This window comes from Antrostomus carolinensis, unplaced genomic scaffold, assembly GCF_000700745.2.
Source record: "Antrostomus carolinensis isolate BGI_N321 unplaced genomic scaffold, ASM70074v2 scaffold7295, whole genome shotgun sequence".
Taxonomy (NCBI): Eukaryota; Metazoa; Chordata; class Aves; order Caprimulgiformes; family Caprimulgidae; genus Antrostomus; species Antrostomus carolinensis.
The window spans coordinates 1,860-23,337 of NW_010314155.1; the positions used below are offsets into that span (position 1 = coordinate 1,860).

A 21,478-nucleotide genomic window follows, 5' to 3' on the forward strand; every position below is an offset into this window, starting at 1 on the left:
GGATTTTACATACTTACAGTTTTTCCATCCCTCTGCTATCACTAAACATATTTCTTAAAAGCCATTAGCAGAAATGTGTTACCAGAAATAAGGACTTTTGGGATTCATTGGCATTAACAAATCAAATTCTGAGAAGCATAAATATATGCCAGATTTTTGAGATGGACAAGACTAGAAATTGTCTAGATACTGCCAAAAAAAGATCCTGGTTTAGTCTGAAGTTAAATGTTCTAGTTGGAGAGCCATTTCTTGTTAACGTAAGAGGGAATACACACAATTATAAAGCCATTCTTCCTGCTCGTTCAGTGGCATCACATGCTGAGAAACCTGTATACAAGAGAGAAAACAGAGGTAAAATAGCTGTTTATTGGAGAACTGAGTGTACGTTACCTAAAGTGCTATGTAAGCAACACAAACTGTTTCAGCACTTCTATCGCTACCATTAAATGACAAACATTCAGCATCTATAATGCCAGATGGTATTCAAAATTTACTATTGAATTTAATTGCACGACAGCAAAAAATCCATAAGGGACACTGAACCTCCAGCTTATACTAAATGAAGCTAAAATTAAAATTAATAAATAAAATTAATAAAACACCTGACAGGATCAGGCTATAGATATCTAAAGTGTCAGCAGCAATATTAGAATAGGCCCCAACCCTGCCTGTGTCATGGGACTAGATCCATTTACAATGGGTCTGAATGCAGCCACACGGGAAAGCTGTGAAATACAAAATAGTCTGGATGCCTCTTCTTTGAAAGAAAGAAAACATACTTTTAGAATAATAAAAACTGGGGTTTTTTTTCATAAATTAATGAAGAAAATTATCATCGGCAGTTGTAATGCATTTTCAGTATCATCATATCCCTTTGAACCTTCATTTAGAATTTTCACTAAAGCCTGCCCAGCTCTGGAATAGGGCTCAGCAGATCAAATTGCCTTGTGGCTAAACACGATCCATCAGTCAAGTTTAACAAAAATTAGCTACCTGCAAATGACACTGTGCATAAGAAGTGCATTTTTGTTTCTGATGAGCGCATGCTTGGTCTGTTTCTTACAGATACTGATACACCTGACTAAAATTTGCCAAGTTAAAAAAAATATATATAGCCTTAGAAAAAGAATATTAAAAAATATTAGTAAATGATACATGTAATGAATGGACAACTGGAACAAGCACGCATATGAAAAACTGAACAGCTATGGACTTTTACAGCAATCTGCACAGGGAAACATGGATACATCAAATACATGTTCAGCTTTGACAGATCAAGAACGATATCTGATCTGTACTGGTGCTGAAGATGCCACTATCCACATGCTCATTATCATGATAAAAAACCTGCAAAAGGAAACTGTAAAGATGTCACATGATAATTTTTCTTTTTGCTTAGATTTTAAGTTGGCTAACCAATAAAACCTTACCATCATGGACTTTGGTGCCACTTCTACAGCAAAAACAGTAAGTCCCCTGTTACTCAAGCAGTTCTTACTCTGCTCATTGTTGACATGAATAATCACTTTGTTTTCAGACTGCAAGTGAAAAAACACGAAGGAAGCTTTAGTCTTCATGGTTAAGTGGCTGCTCTTTATGTAACAATTACACATTCCTCTTACTTTGCTGTTTTATAAGATAGAAATGCCTTAAGGGTGCTGGTATCTATCCTCTTTGAAGAGTAACAGTTTCAAATGTACTTTACCATCATCAGAGCCCAGCTGCATTGTCTAAAGTCATTTAAGTGTCATTGAAATAACTTAAGCACTTACAAAGACCCAACTTAGGAACATCACTTAGTGAGAAAACTATTTGCCACAGAATGTTACAGATTCTAACAGTTCAGATAGTTTTAAAAGATGACTGGACAAATTCATACTAGATCTTAAGCACAAACTAAATATTTCTGTCTCAAGTAGTCCTTGAATTGCAAATCACTAGAGGCTACGACAGTGATCTGGAGAAGCGTCGCTGGATGCTTGCCCACTTTTTGTTTGCAACATCCCCCACAGGCCATTTCTGAAGAGCTCATTAATAGAGATTTTATTAAATTAATATAAGAATAATTACTTAAAAGAACAGATATTCTTGCTAAAGCTATACAAGAAGGATCCAATACATAAAACTGAAAGCTTGTGTAACAGAAAATTCTTTAACCACCAGTTTATCCCAGGCAATACTCAGACACAAGACCTAAGGACATGCTACCATACCCCACTGTTCAGTTGTCTCTAGATAAATCTCAATTTGACAGAGGCTGGGAAATGTTTGATGCTTAGACAATGCTATCCAACAATCCCTCTGTACTGAGAAATGGAATAAAGACACTGTTAGTATACACAATCAGCCTTACACAGCAAAGAAGCTCTTGCTAGACTGGAAAGGACTGACTTTAAAAAAAAGAAAAGTTCTCTGTGGTGCTCACAGTACTAAGGACTGACTTTAAAAAAAGTTCTTTTTTTAGAGAGTTCTAAAAGAAAAGAAAAGTTCTCTGTGGTGCTCACAGTACAAAGGGTTTGTGGACACCAGGGTGTAAATAATGGCAATTCTTGAAATAACGTATTGTTGCAGAAATGTAAACACAATCAAGCGTTAAGCTGCTTATGACTTTGATCTAGTTGTTCTGGCATCACTTCGGTGAAGTCCTCATTTCTCCATGACAGTGAGATAAAGGCAAACAAAAGAATTATCTGTACAAGAAGATGCTTATGGCAACAGGAACAAGGTCACGGAGATTCACCTAGCATAGAGGGTTCATTATATGAACTTTGTGCTTTGGATGACAGGAAATGCCTCATTAACTATTCCTTTTGGCACACAAATGGGCAGACAATAGATTTGGTACTGCTTACTCTCCAAGAAGGTTGAGGCTCTGCATGCAAGGTCTTTTAATCTCCCCAACTCACACTCTGACTAGGGAGGATTAGAAGACAGACACCTTTTTCTACCCACTGATTAAATACATATGCAAGACTAAATGAGAATCCCTCAGGAACTAGCATATTTCCTTAATTTAATTACAGAAACAACAAAGAAACAATTATTTCCATTGAAATCATCAGTACAATAACTGAAGCTATAATCAGACTGCTTGCACTGCAGGAAGCTTAGAAGATGAGAGATGCATAAAATTGCCTTTTTATTATTTCTTTCCAGACATTTACAATAAGTCTCCAGCCTACAAATTCTTATGAGATTTTTCAGGGAAGTGCAACTATTTGCTTCAGTGCAGAACAGTGGGATTTATGGAACCCAAATGGTATATATATGGCAGTGGTCAGTGATTTTAATCAGCCAGCATCCAGTTACCTCAGTACAGACCTCACCTCCTTCTCTGACATATCCCCAAACGTATAAATAACTCCAGTGTATCCACCCTAAAGGGCGAAGTGCAGATCTAAACCTGTAGTTCCAAGGAGCCTCAGCATTCAGTCCTAATATTAGTCTACCAACCCACCCCCTTTGCATGTTTGTCCATTTAAAAATACACTTCTTGCTGTGATCTTTGAAGACTTAAAGCATCTTACATTTAGCATTTTACTGCACTGTATTTATTTACTCACAGTTCCTGATATAAATGAAACTGAGAATGAACAGCACATTCATTAGGATTTATGCAAAAAGGTTTAAAATCTCTGCTTCTCACCAATCATTTTGTTTGGATTTACCATTTGTAGCTTGAATTAGTAAGAAAATAGCCCTGTTAGATTAGACAGTTAACAATTCATCCATAATATGCTTCTGAAACACAATCAATACAAATCACTGCTCTTTTACTTTCCTATGCAAACTGAAGATATTAAATCGTGTAAAAGCTACAGTTTTTGCTTGTTCTGTAATTGTATTTCCTATTTTATTATTTGTTTTCTGATATTATGAACATATATTATGTCTCCAATAATTATAAAAATAATGAAAAAATGGAATGTGAACACAAACATTCAGATTCTATATGATACTTAAAACTGCTTGTCTCATTGTAAGCTGTCCCTTCCAGGAACACAGATCCAGAGTCTTTTGAAGTCTAAGCCTCATCTCAAAAAGAGCTTTGCATCAGGCACTTCTTTTTTTTAAATGAACTAGATACAGAAACTTGATATCAGAAACATCAGAAAATGTAATTCTCAAAAATAACACCAGGAGGGAAAAGAACAATAATAATAAACATGAACACAAAGTACCTGACAGAAGTCTCATGCCATACCTTATTTTCAATAACAGAAGTGATTCTCCTGCCTGTGTTGTAGGTATAGATGATTATGTTTTCACAGCCATCCATTACTTTGGCCTCTCCTTTATTAACAACAGATTTGCAAATAGCCCTGTTGAGTTGCCAGCTGCCTGCTTCGAGATATACGGCTTTGATTCTGGGTTTGCACTTTTCTGCATAGATGTCAATGACAAAGGGACATGCCTGCAATGGAGAAAATAAGTTTTATTATCACTTTATCTGTAGTTTTTCCCCTCAGATTTTCATGCACAGCTCCTAAGTACTTTCGTATATGCTCTGAAGTGGAATTACCCAAATACAGGTATGTCACTGAATATTCAACAGTCAAAACCTGAGAGCTGTGGCAATCTTTTAAAGCAAATGAAAGCTCAAATGAACAGTTTTCATGCCAGTCACAGTACACTCGATATGCAGTTTGGCACATTCAGCTCCACCATAGCAAACCCTTCCTTGGATAGCAAAACGTACAGGAATTAAGATGAAGTATGAATGTATTTCAGTGTCTGAAATAAACCTGTCTCCTCTACCTGGCGTTCTTGCTATTTGTGCCACTTCATACAGATTTAAAGTATCTGCAAGGCTGCATTAAGCACTCTGCTCTCACACTATCCTGGCTAAGATTAGTGCATGTAACAACCAAGAGTTTGCATTTTCTTAGAATCAGTAACAGCACCTCAGTTTCTTTCCAATGGCTATTGGAATCCACTAGGATTTCTCAGTTCTGCCTTTAATTTGTTAGGGGCTCAATGCTCCTGAAATAGCAAATCTCTTGAATTGTCTGAAATCGAGGAATTAAAGAGTTAAGTTATAGACACAAGTTAAGCAGATATACATTTTTAGATGAACTACTAAAGCATTCAAAGAGCTATATTGTCTTTTGGAAAGCAAAGACTACAGCCATAAAGCACAGCTAGTATAAGGCACAAGATACCTAGAAGAAATTCCTAACTTTATAAAAACCTCCCCAAAATCTTCTTTCTTAGAGGACAGCTCCCTCTTATGTGTGAAATGCAGAAAGACAGTTCTGGAGTTGCTCTGCTCATCATACTCACAGGAAAAGGAGAAAGTGCTGCTCATTAAGAAATCATTCACCATGATCTCAAGATTTTCACTGAGAGACAACTGAAGTCTCTATACCATACTGAGTATTTTTGGGTTTTGTGTATATTTGTTTCACACATCTTTTTATATGGTGACTACACTGACCTGATTGAGTTTAGCAAAAGTTAAAGAAATAATACAACCAGATTATGATTAAAAAAATAATAATCAGCTTTTCTTGGGAATGAAAGTTAAAAAATTAAATAATCTGCATATTTAAGGTTTTCTTTATTTTTTTAGAATTTCTTTTTTATTTCTTAAAGATATCTTCTTTCTTTAGTGAGAACTATTAACACCAACACTAATATTATTTCTGGGTAAAAAAAAAAAATCTCTAAGAACACAGAAACATCAGAGAAATAATCCCTGGTCCTGTAAAGCAAACAGTGTGCCACAAGAAGCCCTTTCATTTAAATTTTATGTTGACCACTTTCAGACACTGTTGTGAAAGGTAGCAGTAACAGAAATAGCCATGTCTGGAAATTCATGAATTCTGAATCATGTGGGGAAAAGTTATCTTCTTATCTACTTCTGTTGTGGCTTGGGCCAGGAAAGTGACTTTTTAAGCAAAGCAAGTCCTGCATTTTGCAGGTTTGCTGACAGGTCACAGTTTCCCATCACTTTTTTTTATCACTTCCCACCAGTAAGGTACGTGAATTCTTTCAATAGGTATAACCCAAGATTTCTTCCACAAAATACTGCCTTTCTCTAAAGCAAAAGGCAAATTTCCTCTTTAACAGTGTCAGTGTTATCCAAAGAAACAGGAACCACTGTGATTGAAGGTCATAGTGCAAACCCTGTATTAACAGTGTTTAGACTGCATCACTGACCTACTGAAATCAATTTCTGACAGACAGAAACAGCACTGCAGTTAAACATGTGCAGCAACTTGTACGTGAAGCAGTTATTTTTGCTATATGGCTACCATACCTCTGTCATTTCTAATGCTTTATTGTAGCCCAGAGACAATAAAGTGACCCAAAGGTCACTAGGATCTCCTTCACGGTCATTGGCTTCCATGAGATTCAAATCCATAAATCCTTGTCTTGTTAGTTCATTTTTCTTCATATCAAAATTCTCTGTTTAAGAAGAAATATAAGGTAGCACTTAAACACATCTGTTCTCTCTGCAAACACCCTTTATCCTTCCAAAGCCAAACTCCCACTTTTGTTAACAAGCTTTACAAGATGAAGCCATCTTGCAGCCCCAGGCTCTCTCATATTATTCAGGACAGTGTGTCCTTGACCAGATAGGACCTCTTTGCAGAGCTTCCCCATGGATGAGACAGCTGGCCCCTTGTATAAACCAAAAGAAGGTGAGATTTCAAAACAGAAAGAGTTCACATTGATTTTTTTTTTTTCTTTTTGCTAGCAGTATTTGTTGTAGTTGAGATTTGCAGAATGTGGCATATTAAGAATGGGAAATGAAAGTCTGCTGGGGCCAGCACCCTTAATGCTTGAGGTCCTTGATATAGCAATGATTTATTTAGTTCCTAAAAAGCAATAAAATGTCAGTAATCCTAACACCTCTCTCTTGATAGAATATCATAGATCGACCGCTCTAATGTCAGCAAACACATAATTGAAATGTCCTTGTGTCAGAGATTTTTTTAAAATGGTTTTCTCATCTTCATAACAATGCTAAATCTTTACTATATATTATTAAAAAGGGATTACCAATTTAATAAATCTATCTAAGGGTACAGATACTATAATAAATGGCTTGAACTTTGGTGTCACAATTTATGATATTCACCTGAACCCTTCAACTGATTAATGACCTGGTAAAACATTCACCATATTCTCTTCTTTCCCCTCTAACACACTTCACACACACACACACACACACACACAGCTTCCCCTCCTACTCGTGTTGAGACCAGCGCACAGAGGCATAACACTGACAAAGTCATAAAGTGTGGAAACAGATGAGAAACTCCTTTATAGAAAAGTATCTTTCTATTAAATTTCCACCATTTAGGAAAAATTCCAGTACCTTAGAGTGTTTTGGGCAGAAATAGTTAACAGGACTTGCCAGATTTAAAGTATTTTGGCCCAAATTAAGCAATGTGTCATAGCCTACAAAAGAATTTTATCAAACATGACATGGGCTGATACAGAATGATATGCCATACTGGTGTTTCAGACATAAGTTGCAGAAAAACTACATTTTTTTTAATAGAAACTTCTAATTTTCATACAATGGCTTCTAAATTTCCAGCTTGTTTAAAAGCTAATGCTTTTAAACCACTGTTTTCAGGTGCTGGATTACTGCAGCAGCCTACAGTCACTGGTGACTGTATTCTCCTAGCCCTGTTATGAGGTAAATATGTGCATTCTCAAGGCCTCTGCAAGCTTAAAACAATGCCACAGAATTCCTTTTTTTCTTCAAAATTGATGTTTGTGGCCCAACACTCCCACAAGCTGGCAAGGTGTCCAGTGACATTGATGAGATGTACCCGCAGGCAGAAAATAAAGTACAGCTGGAAGAGTCTTAACTGTCTGTCACCTTCCTTGTCTCACTCATGGAAGTCTCAGAATCTCACGGCTGTCATATAGCACAATAAGGACCAACTGACACACCATATATAAACCTTCAAAAGACAAATTTTTAATGAAAAAGTGTTTACATCTCAAGCAAATACAGTTGCAATAGGCAACTTCTAATATCTAATTTTCTAAACAATCATCATAAGCTCTAGATGCCATTTTTAAAGCATCATAAACACACTAATTAAATGTCCCTCTCAACACTTTGTGAGATATGAAAGCAGTGTCAGCTTAATCTGCAGCAAGGAGATTGATTAAATAAATACCTGTTATAGCTTAATTCACCATATGATCCATGATTAGAAAATCTGTAGTTTTTGGCAGCTATAAAAATCTTTCACCTATAAAATTTCGCAATTAGCAATGGGAGGAATTTTCTCAGCAGAAGGTCAGTGGCAAAAAAAACAGAAGGAAGCAAAACAAAGGACAGGAGACTGGAAAAGGAAAAAAAGAAAAACAAAGGGAGAAGAGAACAATATCTATGTGTGTTCTTGGTATAGGCTACAAAATAATCAGTTCTTCGATACTATATCCATAGGAAGATGCTATAAGCAATAGCTTGCAAGTAGATTGATAGTCTTAATCAGTTGTATCAAGCACAGCAACAAACTTACCTTTACATACAGCCCATGCTTCCTCATCACATTTCTCACCACTAGTTCTCAGTTCAAAGAAATTATACTCCTCCAAACTCAGAAGGCCATTTCCATCCAAATCAATTGTTTCAAATATATCCAATAAAGCGGCTCTAAAAGATGAAAAAGGCAGAACTATTTCCAAACGCTTCTGTTTCCTTGACTGTCTCACAATATTGTTGATAACTATTGAGTCTATTTGAGAATATTCTGTACAAGCAGTATTTTAGTAAGGTACAGTTTTAAAAAGCTAGATGTTACTTGGAGCACACACTTTTGCAATAGTTACCAGGCCTGTTTGGGAACACAACTCACCGGAACTCTTTGGTCAGGGCCAGTTCTCCACCTTCACCTCTAGACAACAGTTTTGCTTCTCCAGTAATTTGTGTTTTTACTTTCTTCAACCTACAGCCCGTTGTGAATGGGAGCAGCCAGTAAACTCCTGCTCCAAGCTCCCCTTTCCATCCAAACGTCTACACTTAAAGGAAGACAGACAAGTTTGTAAGTTACTACTCAAATGATACCTTTATTACTAGTAATATTCAAACAAACATGGTTAATTACTTGAAAACACTGGTAAAGCTCAGTTCTTTCTTTAAAGAAAATATATCTACAGTGAGATGCTGTGTGATGCCATTTTAAAGACACAAAAACTAGTGAATCTCTCAGTTATAAAAGTCAGAAAAACATACAGGACCAGAGATGAGAGGAGAGCAGTCATTACTAGAAATGTCTAATAACAGTCCTATGATTTTTTTAGATTTGTAACACTAATTGCTAAACTTTAAAATACAAGCAGCCAGAAGCAGCCTGACAAAACCCACCAAGTTTTTAATTTCCTCCCTGATTTATCAGTTTTGCTCAAACTAACCACAATATATCCCAGTGTAAAAAGTCACAAGCAACTTAGGGTTTAATAAGCAAGATGAGTTCCCCGAGGCTTGGAAGGGAGAAGTAAGTTAATGTTGCCATTCTTCCTCCCTTATTTCTGCCACAGGATAAGAATATTCCGTGATCTATGAAGTTCAAAATCATCTGTGTGGCAAGGAGAAAGAAAATTAAAGGAAATTTTAACAAATTTTAGCTTTGAACTTCTGTTTTTGAAGGTGCAGGAATACAAGTGAGTATCTATACAGATAACCAGCAACTCAGCAATACTTGCCAACACACCACTTGATAATATGGTCCTCACAGGAATTTCCTTAAACTTCCATACAAGTGGATTTCAGCCCATCCAAAGGGCATAACTAAACAATATTACATCTTACCTTGCACATGTTCTGTCCATTTTGAGAGGTAACATGTACAGAACAAGTTTCTTCTCTCCTCTAGTCTGATTAGGTACCGTTTGAATTCCTTCCAAACACATGGGAACTCACCCACGCAGCGTTAACACATACACTAAAGATAACAATTAAAATAAGGAATACAACAAAAACATCTAACCTCTTTGTTTTGTAGTTCAGTAAAGCTCACAAGCTGTAGATTTTCTTGGGTTTCATTTTCCTTCAGAATATACAAAGCTGTATCCACTGACAACCAGTGACAAGATTTTCCTAAAAAAGAAAAACATTTCCAACACGTGTGCTTAACAATGTCACCAAATAGTTTTTCTTTGAGCCTCGAAGTAGATATTTCTATAGTATTTACAGTATTGATCTCTTTTAATGTAAGATGGGAAAAAAAAAAATCCATTATATGCTATCGGGATTTCCTTCCTATTTAGGCCTATCAGATAAATTGTTCCAAGTCTTTTGATTGTCTTATAGATAATTAATTACTATTAATAGTTCTAATATTAAAACCTTTGGTAGTTAAGGATGCTACTTTCATTGTTTTCTACCACTAGAACAACATTATTTATTACTTTTCTTTATACTAAAGCTCCTAGGTATTTGCAATTAAGGATGTTAGCAAAATTATATCATATTCTCATCTGATGTTCTGTAAAATACTGATAAACTCATCTTGACTGGAAACCCAGATTATGTGCAAAAGCTAGAGATACCAGAAGACATCAATCCCAGATGTATAAGTTTCAATGCTTTTAAAGATTTAAATGTGGTATCAGGTCTGATTTGTTTGTCTTGGGTTGGGTTGGAATGGAGAGCTGCTCTTACATACGTTGAATATGTGTCGTTTGAATCTCTGATTTCTTGTAGCTGCTCAGCTCCCGAGGGCAATCAATCAATGAGCTATTAAGTCATCTTCAAGTTAATAAGACCACAGCAAAACAATGAATGCAGGGGCTTAAGTTTTTCTGCACTTAGGAGTCAAGAATACTAAACAGTGGCTACACACCCCACAACTTGGTTAAAAATGTGAAGATATTTTTGATTTCTCATAAAAATGTAATTGCTCCGCTAACATGAATCCTTTCCTTACATACCAGTATCACGCCTTCCTCTTCACACAAAACACAAAGATATTTCTATATATAGGACAATAATGTTGTGCAAAAGTAGATTTTTTAAATTTAAAAAAAAAAAAAAAAACAACAGGCAAGTAGGTAATCTTTGGGTTACACAAAATATCTGGACAATGCCACAGCAGAACTATACTAAGGCACAGTTTAAGAGGGTACCACATGAAAAAAGAAACATTATGAGCAGAACACTGAGACATTCTGTTACTCAAATCGCTTAGCATCAGACCACGTTTCTTCACCATTCAAACTCTGATGGAAAGTAGTTATTTTCCAATTACCACCTGGCTGAAATGGGAAGCTGATCAACAATTATTTGCTGTGAAGTTTTTATCACCAACCTCATTCAGAACCAATTACCAACCTGGAGCACAACAGTGCGTCCAGGCTCTAACATATCTTTGGGATCTAATGGCTCCTGTTTCACAGGATTAAAAAGGAAATAATCTACTTGGAGAAAAAACAATTCCAATGTAGCAACCAGGTAAAAGCCCCTTGGTAAAACCACGAGGGAGAACAAAGCCAATAGTGTTTGGAAAAGAGGAGCACAAAGGCTGACTAATCTCAGGTGGCTCTAACGCTGGGCTTTACTCTTTTAAGATGAAAATGGGCAAACTAAGCTATAAATCCCTCAGACAAGATTCATAATCAAAACATCAAGATACCATACTGCCATAAAAAGCCACAACCTATTTTAAGTATTTACAAAAGTACGTGAGGTGGAGAATGCAAGATCATTCAGGTAATATTCACTAAGTTTTGTATTGTTGTTTCTCAAAAAATACATCAACACCTTAAAGGGAGTTACTGCAAACAGCACCAACATTTCAATTTTGTAGTAAGAAAACTTCACAAATCCATGGCCAAAAATCATCTAAGAGGTTGCCTGACTACAATAATGGACTTAGTTGATTTTCACTGCCCAGGCAGTGAGCACAAAATGACACAGCAGAAAATGTGGTGTGACAAGTTAAGGACAGTTATATTTTCAATAGGATTCTGTCAACAGAGAAAAATATTGTTATTTTGCAATATCACAAAATATCATCAAATATTGACAGTGAGAAAGGGAGAGATTTATCAGCAGGAGGAGAGAAAATATTTTTTATAGAGGAAAACACAAAAAAGAAATAAAAATAAACTTACCTTCTACCTGACGAATGTTTAAAGGCTTGATGGTAATACATACTGTAGATCTTTGAGGTAAGTGCAACCTGTACTTGTGACTGATGATTTCACCATCATCTTCTAAGTAGAAGCATCCTTTGGATTGTGCACACTGCCATTCCTAGAAACCAAGCAAATATGAGATGTTGCCTTCATCTCTGATCAAACTAAAAGCACCTTCTCTGAAATACATTAATGTGACAATTTAATAAGTCCTGCATAAAATACACCACAAGATACAGGACAGACCTTCTGCTCTTTATTTTAAAAATTAATTTTATCAAATAGTCTTTTTTTTGTAGTCAATTTTTGCAGAGCAGTTAGTAACTTGTGAAAATGTTTGAAAAACATACAGATTACCCTAATGTTCAAAGGATTGAAATTTGAATTGCCATGAAGAATCAAATTGAATTGATGAAATCCTCTGAACTGTGTGATTTACCACTGAAAGGCTGGAATTTTGCTACGTTAGTTCCATCAGGCAAATCAAGCAAAGAACATAACTTTAAGCTGAACAATGAGGAGTTATTTGCTCAGACAAATCACAAACACAAGTACTGGTCAAATTAAGTGGTTCCTCTTGACTTCTGTCAAAGCTATTGGAAAGATGAACTGACAACTGCTGTATTTGTGAGTGACGTGGTCCCTAGAGAAGCCAGGATTTTGTCAAGATGCTAAACTGCTACATGCTTCAAATTTTTTATTACTTTTTTTTTAAACAGCAGGTCCTAATTTTCAATTTCAAATATCATAAGGACAATAAAGTCCCTATAGACATATTGTATGTATTCCATTCCTTGAGGAATGGAAGACATTCTGGATTTGCTTTCCCTGGTCTGGATTAAGTCCATGATTTCTAGTCACTTTCCTAGCAAGGGAAGATAATGTTTCTGAGGTCAGTCCCTGGCCACCTTTTATGCAGTGGTAGCAGTATATATTTAATTAACAAGGCCACATAAAAATTTTACACTGATCTTGACGTATGATACTAGATTGCTGGTGATGGGATAAGCAAAAGGGGTCCCATCACAAAGAATAATTAGTAATGGAGTGAACAGAAACAAAAGTTACTGGGACTTAATGGTGAGGGTTAAATATTGAGCGACAGATAGGGTTCTCTCAGGCAAACAAGTGGATAATGGGAGTTGATATTAACATTACAGTCAACAAAAATTAGTGCTAGAAGTCAAATATGTAGTTTAATCTGTTAAATCATTCTCAGGAAACTGTTTATTCCAATATTTGCATGACTCCTAACTTCATCTAAAGTCCAGATGCAGTAAATTGAGATTTTTCCTTAAAACTTGACACAGCTGAGATAAGTGGACTAACAACCAGTGAAGTCTCGAAGCTTAATACCTTACAAAATTGTTTGAAAAATCAGTGACACTTCAGAAAGATCAAAGTCAAAAGGTCTGCAAATAAATCAATATGGCTGTTCTTTGAGACATAAAAGTGCATAAGTTTAAAGAGCTAAAGTGGTGCTATAACTATTCAAAAACATCCCGTGGCAATTTCCATGTACAAAAATGACTCTGACAACCACGTCCTGCTCCTTCTTTCCCACTCTGGCAGTGGTCCTCAAACCACCATCTCACAGACAGCCCATGGAGAACAGCTTTGTCTTGTTTGTTTACTTTCCATTTTTCTAGCTGTTATTTCAGATTAAAAACTACCTTTTTTGCAGTTTTGCATTCAGGTAGATGTTGTTACAACAGGGACATCACACAATCCAGGCAAGCAGGAAAAATATCTTAAGGAACAATGTGCAGGTTAAGATGTGAGCAACAGTAAGCAGAAGTTGGACAATGCTTTAGGAATCAAATACTAACCCGTTATTCTTGCAGAGAGCATAAGGTGGTGCTGTATTCTTTAAATTATCCACGTCAATTTACAAACGTATGTAAACTTGGGGAGCTAAAAGATGGTTTTTCTGTTTTAATTTTACCGTGTCACTTCAATGCATAACAAAAGCTGTCAAGTAATAGCTAACATAGTGGGAAATGTTTGTATTAAAAATTGTTAATCATAAAGAAGGCAATTAATCATAAATTAATCATAAAGGGCAGTTAAAGACAAAACTAGGGGAAATGGGTTTAAACTGAAAGAGGGAAGGTTTAGATTAGATATTAGGAAGAAGTGCTTCACTGTGAGGGTGGTCAGACACTGGAACAGGTTGCCCAAGGAAGCTGTGGATGCTCCTCCCTGGAAGTGTTCCAGGCCAGGTTGGATGAGGCTTTGAGCAACCTGGTCTAGTGGAAGGTGTCCCTGCTGATGGCAGGGGGGTTGGAACTGGATGAGCTTTAAGGTCCCTTCCAACCCAAACCATTCTATTCTAAGAAATGTTAGGGATGACCTGTTGCTGCCAGTGCTGGTCACTGCCCAAATAATTTAAATTGTAATAGCAGTAGAATGCATTATTATTATTATTATTATTATTATTATTTAACAGCCCACACACTCATGCCCAATTTGAAATAAAAAACTGTGTTTGTGACAGGAATTGTTCCTTTGATTAAAGCAAAGAACTTCAGTTCTGCAGAATCCAAAGGTGGGATTCTTTAGCAGGGATAATTCAGGTACCCAATGCACAGGGAAGATTTTAGAACATGATACATTGCTTTCTTTTTTTTGTTAAAGTCTTTCAATCTTGACTAAAACCGACACAAAGAATACTCTGCAGAAATTAAAGATTGCCATTAGCCATCTGTTAATGAACTGTCATTCAGCTACACTTCAAGTCCAACAGCTCAGCATGTTGTTTATGCACATCTAGCACTTCTGTAACTGTCCACTTTTATCTACCCAAAGTAATTTGGCTTTGAACACGTCACAAAACACCACTGAGGAAAAGAAAACACGTGGAAGAATGTACTAGGAATACATTCCATATTTTCTAAGGATTTTTCAAGTTAGATGTTCACCATGTTCTGACTTTAATGGTCATCTTCTGTCAGAAATGTAGAGTTGGCATTGGTCTAACCTTATGATGGCAATATTTTCTTCCTGTCCCAAAAAGACAAGTGAACTGCAGGAAAAAAAAATATTTCTGAATAAAAGATAAATAAGAATAATTTCTGGGTGATACATTCTGATCCTCAGCCCACATGAATCACTCTGTATTTATTAATTGATTTTAACAGAGTTTGCATTGTTAGGCACCTTGAATGGTTAGGGTGAAAAAAAATTACTAGCTCTACTTACACCTTTTCACATTTATTGATTCATTTCAGGTTTTGTATGATGCTAATCAATAATAATCAGTATCTGCAGCTGCTTTTTTTTTCCAGTCAGTTCTTAACTAGCTTGTACAAAAAAAAGAGGAATCCAACATTGGGAAACTGTGCAATTGTTTTATATACCACATATCATGTTTGAACAAGGTGAAATTGCAGGTTAAATTGCACAGAGGTCCAGATAACTAAACAGACTGCAAAAAAATTCCTTTGAGATTATGTTTTTAAATTTTAATATAGAACAAATGTCACCGTATAGCAATGCCGAAGATATAAAGGACTTCAGAGTTCAATAACAAATCCAGAGTTGTTATTTGAAACAAAAATGTAACTCAGGAGAACAATCAGTTCAGTTTTCTAGCAGCAGTTACACTATGTGGTCATAACTATTTTTTCCCTTTTATTCAGGAGTCTCAAGGTGCACATTTTTAATGTATCCTAGCAGTTTCCAGTTAATGTTTTATATTTCTACAGCTATTATTTTCTGTTGAAAGAAAACTAGTAAAGGTTGAGTCAAGAAAAGGGAAAACAAAGGAAAAAGATCAATATTAACACTCTACAAATATTGACTTAGCAAAGTGACTTTGTTGTCTTTCTCCCACAGGAATTTATATTGAATGAGTGATTTATTTAAAAGAAAATACTGATAGAACATATTAGTCTAACTAAAAATCAATATTTTCAGGCTACAGCACATATTTACAAATTAATGCCCAAACAACTGAATATGCTCACAGATCTGTTATTTATTTCCAATTACCTTTCATATAAAGGTTTATGATACACAATCTTTCAGACTACTTAAGCATTTGAAGTTCTCACCAACCTAATAAATTATTAAATTTTAAATTTCTCAAAAAGTCATTAAACCTTTTATCCAACAGTGGTTTCATTTATAAAAAACACACTTTGTTCTATTAAACCTTCACACCTGAAAAATTATTTTCAATAACTAGATGTCAGCAAAACCAACAGTATATAAAAATGTTAATAATAATACGTTATCAAGAAACCTCTCAGTAGTTCAGAGCTGCCCTTGACAAACTATTAATAAAACATAAGCTAAAAATCAGAGAAAACCGGTTTCTTTTTTAAAATGCAATAACATATGTGCTTAGAGGAAAACAGCATAATTTCAAGAGGAGTGTCTCACATGATACCTTCATTGTGTCTGGCTCAATTAGCTTTGTGTTTCTGTTGCTACTGGCACCCAGGCTGACAGAGGTAGAAATGGATGCTTTGCAACTTTGAGCTGATGAGGGTCTTGAAGGAGTTCTGCTCTCACCTATAAACGTAAATATTTAGTTACAATTACATTATTTCAAGCTACTCCTAGTGCTATTTATCATAAAGTCTTTTATTTATAGGCATGCAGAGAAAAATTGGATGACGAGAGCTTCAATCAGATAAGCTGACTTCCCTAATAATTATATAAGGTTTAATAATTCATTAGCCAAATATCTTTACATCCCAGGTGAACGGACATATGAATGGCTGAACCTTGGAATCCAAATCTGCCTGAAGGACAAGAAATTGTTACCATATGATTCCATTTACCTTGGAATCATGGTAAATCTCTCCTAAGCCGATAGGGTTAAACTGCTTCTAATTTAAAGGTATTTATTTTCAGGACAAGGTAGTTTCCCTGCCAAATGACACACCACTTATGCACAGCTGCCCAGTGCAATGACCTCCAAGCCTTTACTTTCTGGTTCCTTTTGTTGGGGCAACTCTGCTTAGTACAATTGTTGATTTAGCTACATAAACTCAGTCTTCATCAGTGTTTTGTCATCTTTACACCTCTTCAGTATTGCCTAGAATTGAACCAACCTCAAGTAAGCAGCGCACACTACATGTGAATATTTCACACGTGGTACCTTTGCAGTCTGTTAACCTGTGGTCTTTTTCCAGTTTGGGAAAGTTTTTAAGTATCTTTGTAACTTCAGGAAGAATATTGAACTGTCATATAGTGCTTGAAAAGTGGTCTCGATAATGGAAACAAACAGACTGCTTACTGAGAAGTGTTTAAGGTTTCATCTTTCATCTGGGAAGGAAAGAAACAACTTGCCTATGTTGCAACATCTGAGCATTCATTTTCTCTCTTCCCTCTGGATTGTGTCACGGGACAATCAACAAAAATCACTGTTCAGAATTAATTTGTATGATTGGCACAGTAGAAATGAGTGTTAGCCAATAACAACCTCACTAATCTGAGAAAAATTAAACAAATATTCAACTGTTTTGACCCAGAGCATGATCTCCAACAGAATGAAAGCTCCCAGTATGAAATATAAATACCAACAGAATGAAAACTCCCAATATGAAATATAAATACCTTTTGTTGGTGTTAGTTTGTGATCAGTTTTCCTCGAGATTCTTGGTGATGGTTTTGACACTGGCATTGTGATTCCTTCAGAGGAAGTTTCACCTTGACTTCCAAACTGCTGCTGCCTCCATCGACTGTCAACTTCCAGCTTCTCTCGTGCACTCTTGCAGCACTGCTCACTGGTTGTCATGTATAAGTCACAAAACTTTAGATAAAGAGAAGTAATCTGTTAAGTGAAACATTCTTTCTCACAGTTTAAAGGATTAAAATGTAACATTAGTAAAGGACAGGACAACAGATGTAATGCATTTTCTCTGCAAGCACAATATGAATTTTAATTTTCATGAACCAGAGTGACCACTCAGGTGACACAGTAAAGCGGAACCATGATTCAACAGGGGGGTCTAAATATTGAATTAAAATTAAGTGCAACTTTCAGCCCAAGAGGTGGTTTATATTTCTTTCTAAATACTTGACAAATGATTTTTTTTTAACATAGGATTTTTAATAGGGGGATGTTTTCATTCTATTAAACAATATTTATGTACAAAACCTTTGGACTGTTTATTCAGTTCAAAACTTAAACAGATTATGTCAGAAAAACTGCTAAGGTTTTGCATCTTGAAAATTAGATGTTCAACATAGAGAATAACGTCCCACACATAAGAAATGGTGAAATGTCACAAATAGAGCAACCTTCACTAATTAGCTAAGTTTGCTGTTGTCATCGTTATCCTGCCATTCCTTTCACTCTTATCCTCACATGTGCTGTTAGGCTTCGTGCTTATTATCAGGCTTTGCCTAATAGATTAAGTTCACTTGCTGCAAGAGACCTTTTCAAGGATAAAGCCAGATAAAATGAGGGAAACAGAAATATATTCCAGCCCGTGTTCCAGTATGCAGACAGCTGGGGAGGGCTGTGGTAAGGTCATCAATGGACCAACACATGGAGGTGGCAGGTATTGTGTTTGATAATGCTAATACTGTCAACAACATCAAGTCAGTGACACAAGAACAGGTAACATCACTCTGGTTACCGTACCTTGTTGTAGTCAAGTTTGCCACTGCAGTTAAAATCAGCTTGTTTAGTAATGGCATTCACTTCATCCCGAGTCATTTTTTCACCTCTCTGCAATAAAAAACAACTCAGATTCAGTTCCTAGTCAAGACTGCTGTTCACCTACAGTGTGCATTTAATAAAAACACAAGGAAAGATTCTTTTAATAACCTTTCAGAGAATTAAACATAAAATTGAAAAAAAAACCCCAAAAAATCATGCATCAGCTATTGATTCTTTTCATCAGGAATATGTGTTTCCACATTATGAATTATTAACATCTAATTTCCAAAATCTCTACTAATGGTTAATGATGGATAATTAAGTTTCTACTGATACTTGCCGTTGTAAGAATTTTATAAAGTTCATCATGTAAAATATATCCAGTGTTATCTGTGTCTATTTTTCCAAATGCTTCGAGCAGTTCAGTTTTCGTAGCTGGTTTTTCTTTCTTTAAAATAGTACAAAAATCATCAAAATTCAGTGTAGTCGTTTGTGAGGTCCAATATTTATTAACTGTCTTCTGAGATGGATTTCTTCCAGCCTGTTGAAGTACTGAACAATAAAACACAACATTAATTAAATATTCCAGCTGTCAGTAAAGGAGTTTTCTCAAAACATCCTTTAATCACTTTGCATGTTCAGATTTTTATTTTTTTTTTAAAACCAAATCAATCCAAGGGAAAAACAAGTCTGAAGGACAGTTTTGCTTATAGTCTCAATCCTGTACTCTACTGGTACAGACTGACTGTGACCTTCCCCGGCCTTGAGTTCTGTGGTTTGTACCAGAGAGGTTCAAGCAGCCTGAGGGGCAGATGAGCTCTCACATATTCTTTGGAAAGGAGTCATCAAACAGGCAGTGCCTGGCATCCTAGATCATCCCTTGCAAAATGTGATCCAGCACAATGACAACACTGCTGAGAATCACACCCACTTTCTTCTTCAGAAAAAGGAAGAAACCAGAGAGCAGTCTGATTTTTTATAACACAACAGTATCACAGGAATTGTTTCGTTTGAAGGCTCTGATCCGCAGCTTCCACTTACTCATGTGCACTGTTCTGGGATGCCTTCCTTAAAGAAAGTTAATGGGTTCAAACTATTAGTTAAGCAAAAGATCCACAAATTCAAAGATAATCTCTTCCAGTGACAAGTGTAAAGTTCAGCCTAGTGTCTATATCCCCTGCCTTAATAGCAATATTTGTAAGCTTGCACATCATTAGTTCCTGTTTATACCGAGATCCACATAAATCTTTCCGCTTACGTTGCCAAGAACTGAGATCTAGTGTAGAATTTACCTTAAACAATATTTTATGTCACATCTATACATTTGAACTTATCAATTCAAATTACACAACATGAGTTTCAAATGTAAAGGAAAAATTACACTAACAGACATATATGTTTAAGGCCAACACCAATACCATACATGAAACCAGTCCCACTGCTCCTACACCTGGCATACTTCAAAATAAATTTGCTGGATCTAGTAAAAAGTCTTTACTGAAAACATCTTTTCATCAGTCTCCAGTGTGAAGGAGGTATTATGTTAAACTGAAATTAAATTCAAATGCATAGTCTATCTGAATCTGGAGGGATGTTTTTATATCTTCCCATATAATCAAGTTTTTAGGGAAAAGAGATTCTTCGTGTTTGCCTAGGCTGGCAGTTTGATTTTAAGCCAGCTGACCAATGACCAAGTCTATACTGGCTGAGAGCAGTTCAGTAGCATCTGTGAAATGAGGTGGTGGCACCATTACAATGCTCAGTAGGCAACTGTGTCACCATAAAAACAAACAAACAAAATCAGACACCTTTGTTGTTAATCTCCCATCGAATGCCAAGGACTAAATAAAGATTTCTGCCCTGTCACCTCTGCAAGAGGAGTCGGGAGAATACAGCAAAGCTTCCATCTTTATCCACGCAGCGCTCGGGCACACAGCAATTGTTTAAGGATCTCAGTGTCAAGGTCATCCAAGGGAGAGCAGTCACTCTGTGTGTTTGCTTAGTCAATATAGCACAATATTCACTTATATTTCACAGAGTATCCTTCAAATATATGACAATTCTGAATTTTTATATATCCAGGGAGATCAACGCTTGCCATACCCTACGTGCCCCCCAAGTTTGTACTTTTTAAAGTTCAGTTAGGCTGCACCTTTTATTTTTACTTCTTTACAGACTGATTCTGCTAAATACCTCAAGTAATACTACGACACAGGAAATTAAGCTACTATCTGTGATTAAGTAAAACTCCTACAAATAAAATTTCACAGGGTCAATCTCTAAGTCAATACTTTACAGTTTAGAATATTAGCCAAGCATCATGTAGCAACAGATGCTTAAACATTGGCACCATTCATTTGAGAAATGCTAGAATATACTTAAGATGTAATATAAGTCTATAATAACTCTCAGTGCTTACAAATTTTAAAAGAAGTTGTTAAATATCTCTGAAAAGACTGGCAGGCTGAGCAACTAATTGCCCTTTCTGAGTTGACCTTGAAACCAAAATGCCCAACCACTTGCTATGTAGCAAAGTGGCATATGGATAGAGATGAAAGCCAAAGCATATATAAAAGAGATGACATTTGTTCACACCACTCCCATCTTAAAATCCAGATTATGCAAAACTATCACTAGGATGTTACAAAGGCACTTTTATTGCAGCTGAGAAAGCCTGGGTAACACTAAGTCACATGCTGAAAGAATGTGCTTGCTGATGGGTGGAATTTCATGTGCTGCTTTAGGGAA

The 21,478-nt window shown here is 36.0% G+C and overlaps 1 protein-coding gene across 1 annotated transcript in view; it reads right to left on the reverse strand.

The window, feature by feature from the left end:
• Nucleotides 1-252: 252 nt before the first annotated feature.
• The window catches only part of EFCAB7 (EF-hand calcium binding domain 7), a 23,375-nt gene continuing 2,149 nt past the window's right edge, over nt 253-21,478 (reverse strand). Inside the window, exons 2-13 of the mRNA XM_010167535.1 lie at nt 19,071-19,282; nt 18,713-18,799; nt 17,680-17,875; nt 16,505-16,629; nt 12,088-12,229; nt 9,963-10,072; nt 8,832-8,989; nt 8,496-8,629; nt 6,263-6,411; nt 4,205-4,414; nt 1,431-1,538; nt 253-327 (exon numbers count right to left, since the gene is read on the reverse strand). Of these exons, the coding sequence (XP_010165837.1) occupies nt 253-327; nt 1,431-1,538; nt 4,205-4,414; nt 6,263-6,411; nt 8,496-8,629; nt 8,832-8,989; nt 9,963-10,072; nt 12,088-12,229; nt 16,505-16,629; nt 17,680-17,875; nt 18,713-18,799; nt 19,071-19,282 (1,706 nt within the window). The remainder of the gene's footprint in view (nt 328-1,430; nt 1,539-4,204; nt 4,415-6,262; nt 6,412-8,495; nt 8,630-8,831; nt 8,990-9,962; nt 10,073-12,087; nt 12,230-16,504; nt 16,630-17,679; nt 17,876-18,712; nt 18,800-19,070; nt 19,283-21,478) is intronic.